Source organism: Silene latifolia, chromosome Y, assembly GCF_048544455.1.
Source record: "Silene latifolia isolate original U9 population chromosome Y, ASM4854445v1, whole genome shotgun sequence".
In the NCBI taxonomy this organism is placed as follows: Eukaryota; Viridiplantae; Streptophyta; class Magnoliopsida; order Caryophyllales; family Caryophyllaceae; genus Silene; species Silene latifolia.
The window spans coordinates 396,867,634-396,875,655 of record NC_133538.1 but is presented as its reverse complement, the minus strand read 5'-3'; the positions used below and the strand labels follow the sequence as shown (position 1 = coordinate 396,875,655).

The 8,022-nt window shown below is 37.0% G+C and overlaps 3 protein-coding genes across 3 annotated transcripts; all 3 read right to left on the bottom strand.

Annotated features, from left to right (window-relative positions):
- Positions 1-3,570: 3,570 nt before the first annotated feature.
- Positions 3,571-4,437, bottom strand: LOC141632146 (uncharacterized). The gene is made up of 2 exons (XM_074444721.1): positions 4,225-4,437; positions 3,571-4,116 (listed from the first exon to the last, which is right to left on the bottom strand). Exons 1-2 carry the CDS (start codon positions 4,435-4,437, stop codon positions 3,571-3,573), a joined length of 759 nt encoding a protein of 252 aa, XP_074300822.1.
- A 12-nt stretch (positions 4,438-4,449) lies between these two features.
- LOC141632145 (uncharacterized) lies at positions 4,450-4,887 on the bottom strand. The gene has a single exon (XM_074444720.1). The coding sequence runs from the start codon at positions 4,885-4,887 to the stop codon at positions 4,450-4,452; it is 438 nt and encodes a 145-aa protein (XP_074300821.1).
- A 29-nt stretch (positions 4,888-4,916) lies between these two features.
- On the bottom strand, positions 4,917-7,715 carry LOC141632144 (uncharacterized). The gene is made up of 6 exons (XM_074444719.1): positions 7,534-7,715; positions 7,018-7,410; positions 6,472-6,853; positions 6,100-6,351; positions 5,149-5,980; positions 4,917-4,984 (listed from the first exon to the last, which is right to left on the bottom strand). The coding sequence occupies exons 1-6, from the start codon at positions 7,713-7,715 to the stop codon at positions 4,917-4,919; spliced, it is 2,109 nt and encodes a 702-aa protein (XP_074300820.1).
- Between the last annotated feature and the right edge of the window lie 307 nt (positions 7,716-8,022).

The following is an 8,022-nucleotide window of genomic DNA, read 5'->3' as shown; positions in this document are numbered from 1 at the left end:
TGGTTGAGAAACGATCGAATTCAGTGGCAATCATACCGTTTTGCAATAAGCTTATTGCTTTTGAATTCTTCTCAGCCTTTTTATAATCCGCCTCAATATAGTCTTCTTCTTTCTTTTCGACGGTAGTGCCATTACTGGTTGCAAGTAAGATCTTATTAGGACCATTCTTGATAATCAACCAACACTCCCAGTCGTTTCCCTTAATGAAGTGGGTCATCATATTTTTCCATAAACCATAGTTCTTCCCATTGAATATAGGACACTTTAGGTGTTTGGAATCCATTTGATAAAAAATAAATGCAGCGGAAAAAAAACGATAAATAGACTACAAAAAAAACCGATCAACTCTAGCTGTTAGGCTATCAAGAGCACGAGGCTCTGATACCAATTGTGGAGTCTATTGATCGAATACGAAAGAGGGGGAGGGGTGAATTGAGTATTAAAAACGATGACCGCTTTTTCGAAATATATGATATAAATTAATTACTTGATTTTATTGATTAAAATCAACTAATTAAATTATTAACAATAAACGCAAAATCGAAATAACAATAATAAAGAGAGAGAGAAAGAGAGACACACAGGATTTTGAAGTGGTTCAGTTTCACAAGTCGAAACCTACGTCCACTATTCTCGATTAATAATTTTTAGTACCTTTCTCCGGATTACAAAAATTACCAATCCACTCGTATAATCAACTATATGATTATAACTCAGATTGAGTATCGCTAAATACTCTAGGTTGCTCTTACGTTAATAAGAAAAATACAACGACAAATACTAATCTCACGTTATGCGAGTGAGTATACTATCCTTGTGTATTTAATATCCTATAACGATTTTTCTTCGAGTGATTGACAAATTTGATGCGTGATTTTTGTATAAGCAAATATGAAAATAAGAATTAAAGCTCAAATGATTTTTGCTTAAAATATTTTTCTCTCTTTGAAATTTGTAGATGTGTGTGTCAACAATTAATGTTGAATGAATGAGAGTATTTATAGTAGAGTAAATTAGGTTTGGAATATTTCGGAACTAGGGCATAGGAATGTTCTGGAAATATAAAACTTGAAGAACAAGAAAGAAACAAAGGAAGGAGTTTGGCCTCCCTAGGGATTCGGCCACCCTAGGGTTTCGGCCTCCTAGAGCTCGGCCCACCTAGGGTTCGGCCACCTAGGGTTTGGCTGGCCTCTAGGCCTCCATCGGTCCATTACTTGCTTCTTTAGCCCGCAACAAATCGAGATAGAATTTAGTTAAAGCCCTAGGTTGCATGACGATATAAATATCGTATTACAAACCAATAGTTTATTTAACTTAAATTCTAATTAATTAATTCCAACCAAATAAATACTCTCTTATTTTTATAAACCATTAAAAATATATTTTCCAAAAATTAACGCATCATTTTTGTCTAGCAATGAAGTTATGTCTATTAGGTCATAACTTCATTAACCTTTAAATCAAACAAAGTAAAACCATTACCGGATGACGACCTATACTAACTAATCTTCAGTAGATCTTCAGTACACGAATCGTCTCTTCACAAGTCTCTCATCTTGAGTCTCGTGGTTGATTTTCAATCTTGATCACGCTTGAAAACATCGATCAAGTATATTTGAAGTTGTACCTCCTTGGTCCAAACTTCAAGCTTGCGTCTTGTAATTGTTCCTTTCTAAATTAAAACTTAAGCACACAATTACACGCATATGTTTATATATTAAGTCCACATACAAATCATTACTGTCATTATCAAAACAATTAATTAGGACTAAAGGTCCAACATGAATCAATTAGTGAACAACATAAAATTTTCAAATCTTTTCAAGTCCAATTTTAATACTTACACAAGGATAACTGCGAAATTTTGCACCAAAACCTTGGGCCGGAGCAAAAGATGAAGGTAACAGGTATCTGTAGTCTGAGCTTTCTGGATCTGTTTGACAAGTATCCGGTATGTGGAAGTAAATCTCATCACTAAATCACACAAACTGAGAGCATTAAGTAAATTGGTTATTACTTTACCTGGCAGCTTTTTTTTACCTCAGGGCATTGCCTATTTGACAAAAAATAGAAGAAAGATATAATTAATAGAGATCAGTGACCATTCAATCTGTAAAACACCTATTTGAGTGGAGTTGGTTAGTTGAGGGACACCCACACATTATATCAATCTTTTCTTAAGCCACAGGAAGCAAAGCTGCCAGTGATACCAATCTTCCATTTTTAACATATGTAAAAGCAATATCGTTAAGCCAATCACATCTAAGATAAACAAAAATTAAGAAAGCCTAACTTTATGTCGAAATTAGAGAAACCCCAGATTTTGAATGGAAAACGAACAAATAAAAGTAAGATGATAATTAAAATACAAAATTAACACAAATATATAAAAAAAACAATGAGAAATCATACCAGAAACCAATTTATCATGACAACTTACAGTATAAATCCTTCAATTAATGGAAAAATAACACTCGATGTTGAAGGAGACGAAGACTTGAAGAGTACGGGAAATCAGTGGTGGTGGTCCACAACAGCAGGAGGATGACGGGGTGGCCAGTGGTGGCTGGAGAAGGAGAATCCGAAAAAGAAGAAAAGGAAGGAGAAAAGGAGAAAGGGAAAGAAAGAAGCAAAGGAAGAGAGGTTGTCGGAGGGAGGGAGGAACGCCGGTGGTGGACGACCGATGTGGTGACGCCGGTGAGGTTGCCGGTGGCAGGGAGGTAGTGGCGGGTTTTGGGGTGCTAGGGTTTGGGAGTGACTGAGTGAGAGTGAGAGTGAGAGTGAGAGTGAGGATGAATGTGAGGATCGCCATTTTTTTTTTAAAGAACTTACTAGTTTTCAACCCGTGCAATTTGCACGGGTATGAGTTTATAATCATTGAAATCACTGTAAATATATAAAGAGTGTTAAGTAATATACATGGATATTTTAATTTGTATTTCTTTTATATATTGATAATAGAATAAAACACGTGTTAAGTTTGCAAAGGATTGAAACTTGCACATGTTTTAAATATGTGATATAAACCCACAAATTCGGTGTTGTAATATGAAACATAGTATACAGTATATAATAAATGCAATGTATGGGAAATAATAAAAAGCAAACAATATAAATATCGCCATAAAATGGAAATAGTTATCAAATTTGAAAAAGGTTTACAATCAAATTGAAGAAACATAACTGTAGAATTAACGAAAATAGTCTAATATCATTCCAAATATTAGAAAATTTCATGGTAGACTACATTAGTTGTTGTATTTGATGTAACCTTATTACTATCACAAATCAAAGTTTCAAACCTTCTTTTCTTGTAACTCTGGAAATCGCTACGTAAAGCTGTCCATGACTAAAAACTGGTCTTGGAAGGTTGATGCTGACCTGAGATAATGATTATCCTTGACTCTTGTTTATAGTCATGGCAAAACAGACCTCGATGAGGAATTGCCTTCTGCTAAAACGTACCGGGAATTTACTGGAGTCCGACGGAGTTAGTGTTAGTCGAGCAATATGCACGTGATCACCTTTATTACTACCTGTTAAAATCGTACATCTAATCACGCGTGACGCTTAATTAGTCACAATTAACCGTGTTCCATTACACAAACCGCGTGATTGATCAATGTTCCTGAGAAGCATCACCATAACACCGACCTTCAACTTCAATTGATGATTCGGGAGTCCGGAACATTTGATACTATTGAGGTATTTAGTAGAATGAAGGTCAGGGTCACCCATGCCTCTATCATTGTTAGAAACTTCATCGGAGCTTAGATATATAACCTCATCCTCATCGATTTTCGACAACACGTAGTCATTTACCGCTTCAACTATCTCGTGAGTAGGGGCGAGGATTGCCCTTTCTTGGAGGTAATCTGGGTTCCACAACTGGTTTTGTAGATCTGGATACGTGACATTTACTATTGATGCAATCAGATCTGCCACATGTTGAATGAGTAAGTCGTCTGGGAATTGTAGATCGACTTTCCCGTCATTTTCACCGCCCGCTAAACCATCTCCAATTTCCAAGATCCACTCTGAGAATATCCTTATATCGTCAACATTGTCGCTTGTCCTTCCAACTTGAAAACGAATATTCTTTGTGAGTCTAAGCACCTGGACAAATTCAAATGTTATCATGTTTATATGTATAATATTTAAAAACCGTAGTAACTAATAACGTTGGTAGACATATATATTGGTATGGTAATTAAGGAAGAATACCTTGCAGGAAGGCCACAAATATGATGAACAAAGAGATACACGCACAACGTCTGCTCTACTTCCTTTGGAGACAACTGGTAGAGTTTGACGAAAATCTGCCCCGAATACTACCACCTTACCTCCAAACGGTAGTTTGGCATTTCTCTCGTTCACAACGCGCATTACATCTTTCAAACTTTTATCAACAGCCTCGAAGATATGTTTGTGAGTCATAGGTGCTTCATCCTATATTATGAGTTTGGCCCTTATCAAAAGTTCAGTTAAATCACTACCAGGCTTAATTCGAGAGCAAGTAGAGTCCTCATTCAAGTTGAGCGGAATGCTTAATCTGGAATGAGCTGTTACACCACCAGGTATCAAGGTTGCTGCAATTCCGCTTGATGCAACTGCTACAACAATTTCTCCCTTACTTCTTATGCCAGAACACAAAGAACGCCAAATAAATGTCTTCCCAGTTCCGCCATATCCATAAACAAAGAACACCCCTCCTCTATTATTTAAAACAACGTCCATTATTTCATTGTACACCGACCTTTCTTCATCAGACATTGAAGATAGCTGACGCTCATTTTCTTCCCTCAGTGATTGTTTATCGTACGACAATGCATCCATTACTAACATGTTTCGATGGTGTGACGTTGTTGAAGAATCTGGAAGAGGCATGGCTATAAATCTAGTTAGGCTACTCCCATTTAATTGAAGAGAATTTTCAAATCCATAAGAGCATAATTTTTCAACTCTTCATCAGTCAGTTGTAAGGCTGATATAGGAAAAAAAAGGTGCATATATTATTGATCGACAAATAGATGTTGCAGAAGTATAAATATAATGAGACATAGAGTGAAAAAGTAAACAAATGACCCGTTATTAAAAACTTATTCTTATCAAGGGAGCCATAAATGTAGAGTGATATAAAAGACAAACCTGGATTTTTAAGAAGTTTGCGTTGCCTATAAAGGATATCATCGGAAAGAAGCTGCCAGGTTTCTTCCCAAACCGTGGTCGGCATACACAAACTACCAGGCTGTAATAAAGTCGAAAAAAGGTTCCGAAGGTAGAATCCAGATCCCCAATCTGCAGCTTGTTTTATCACATCAATATACTCTCTGTCATCACCAATTAAGCCCAATTTGTAACACGCTTCTCTAAATGTTGGACATACATCTTCGTCGACGGTCCTGATGTCCTCAAAACACTTGGGCCCCTTAATATGATTCAACATGATTCTCATAAAATACAGCTCTCCACAGTTCGGTGGGACGTGAACCAACCTACCAATCGTAAACCCTTTTTTCCTAAGACTCCATTGCCGCTCCTTTTTCTTCCAAACAAATTTAGTTGGGAATTGACAATATAACAATTCTTTTGCAACCTGCATATCCCGTTGTTCAAAACTGTTGCAGCCCATCCCATTCAAAAACTGCGATACTCCCATCGATGATTTATCTACAACTTCGTCAATGAAATCATCATCATAAAAAACAACAGGCTGCTCATCCCGAAGGTGGTACTGAAGCCTTTCAACAGCAGGAGTCCTATAATGAATTTCAAAACCAAATAACCTCCAAGCAACTTCACATGCAGATAGATATCGACAGTCGTAAAACCTTTTAATCTCATCAAATCGACCAGGATCCTCCTTATTGCGACGCATATAAGATGACTGCATCGTAACGCGATCAGAGCCCTTGTTAATATACTTGAAGAGATACTTAATCGATCGAGATTGATTACACCATTTGACGTTGATATGAGCCTGATATTTCAATAACAACTGAGAGTTATATAGAATGAAAAATTCGTTGACGAGAGGAACACCATCCTTTTTTACCTTAACTCCTTTCTTGTTTCTCTTGTATATAGGATAACCCTCACCGTCAACCGTTGTTCTTTCAGTACACGGCTTTGGGTAAATTTTTGAGCAGTTTTCCCGACCATACACGATGATGATAACTTTTCTTTACCACACGGGCCATGGAGCATGTACTCACAAACAACACCATGTAAGATAGGTTCCTTAATCGGATCAGGAATCTTGGCAGATATGATTTTATCAACATCTGCAGCTTCAGGGAATTTGTACTCTCGATGTAGGAACAATGGTATATGAGCATGTTGCAGACCACACTTTTGAAATTCAATAGTATATACCACTTCAAAATAAATATATGAAATGCATTAGATTATATATGGTACTGTAGAACGATAAATAATGGTTTAAATAAAACGGTTAAGTTTAATGTGCACCTGCTCTAGCTTTTCCAAAAATGTGTCGATATTTTTTAAATCCCTTATCAACTCATCGAGCTTTATTTTCAAGACGCGACATAAAATATATGGACAGTCCTCCGATCTCAAGCCTCTTTTAGTAACGAATCGAATAATTTCCGGCCACTTGGGATTACACGTGAATGTAATGAATAAATCTGGATAACCGAACCACTTGCAAATAGTCATGGTATCGAGATAATTCACTTTCTTCCACTTGTCACCACCCGGGAAAGTAGCAGGGACAATATACCGAGCACCGGCAGAAGATGGCTCGATGTCTCCTCTCCCAACAGCATTCGAAAGGTTCTTGTAATTATCAACCCGAAGTCGATCTTGGTTAAAATATATGTAATTGAGCCTATGCGATTCAACCATCATATAACCATCAACTAAAAACTGGTGGAATGCCTTGCCATATAGTAACAACGTTGGAAATTCAATATCAGGTGATCTATCTTGTAGACGATAGGCAAACCACTCCCGACACGTTGTTTCCTCACGCGGTTGATCGCTCGTGCTGACCCGAATAGAAGCTTCGCTGTGTAGGGTACCCACCGATAACCATCATCCCCGGATGGGAATAAGAGAGGATATTGGAGTGGAGTGTATATAGGGTGTAACTCAGATATCCGCTGCAAACCACCACATGACTTCTTTACAATAATATCCCTTTTCTCCATATTTGGACCGATATCCCCCTCAATCAAAGCTGCAATCTCCGAAACCGTTGGATGATTATATGTTCTTCTATTTTTTTCTCTTCTGGAAATAAGTCTGATACTCACTTCATTGTCTTTATCTATAGACAATTTATCCCTAACCATCCTAAACATCTTAGCAAGAGGATTGTATTGGTCAATCATATTTTTTAACAGCCGTATAACATCATCGTTAAACCTGGCGGGATCGTTGGGACTGCATTTTAAAAAATAACATTTAATTGAATTTTGTTGTGATAAAAATAGATAATTATAAAGCAAAATGGGAATAAATTAAATGCATTCCAACTATACATAACAAAGAAATTAATATAGGTACCTGATGGCGGTTTTACGATTATGGACTTCTTCTTCAGTGTCGTAAAGATATAATTGACAGAACTTAGGGCTTGACTCTGCAGGCGGGACTAAAGTACCTATTCGATGAACGTTTTGACCTCCCATCCGAAAAGTGTATGGACCTCTACCTTGATTGATGGCATGATCTATTTTACCACCCATAGAAGTAAAAGAAAACATCGAATTACAAGCTCTGATGTTTTCTCTAAAATGCTTGCTAAACTGATGTTGTCCATTCAAAAGAGACTTAAGGATATACGGTGGCTCCTGTAAGTATGGGAGAATAACTTTGCCGTTCGAACAACATAGTGAAAATTTAGGCTATCTTGTACCACGACTTTTTTGTTTTCTCTCCTCGAACCACATTTGAGCCCTACATTTTTGACATTCAAAATCTGGATCTCCAATATCCCAATATCCTTCCCGACCCTGTCAAAAATAAAGTATACGTTTAAATTTTGTCCATAAT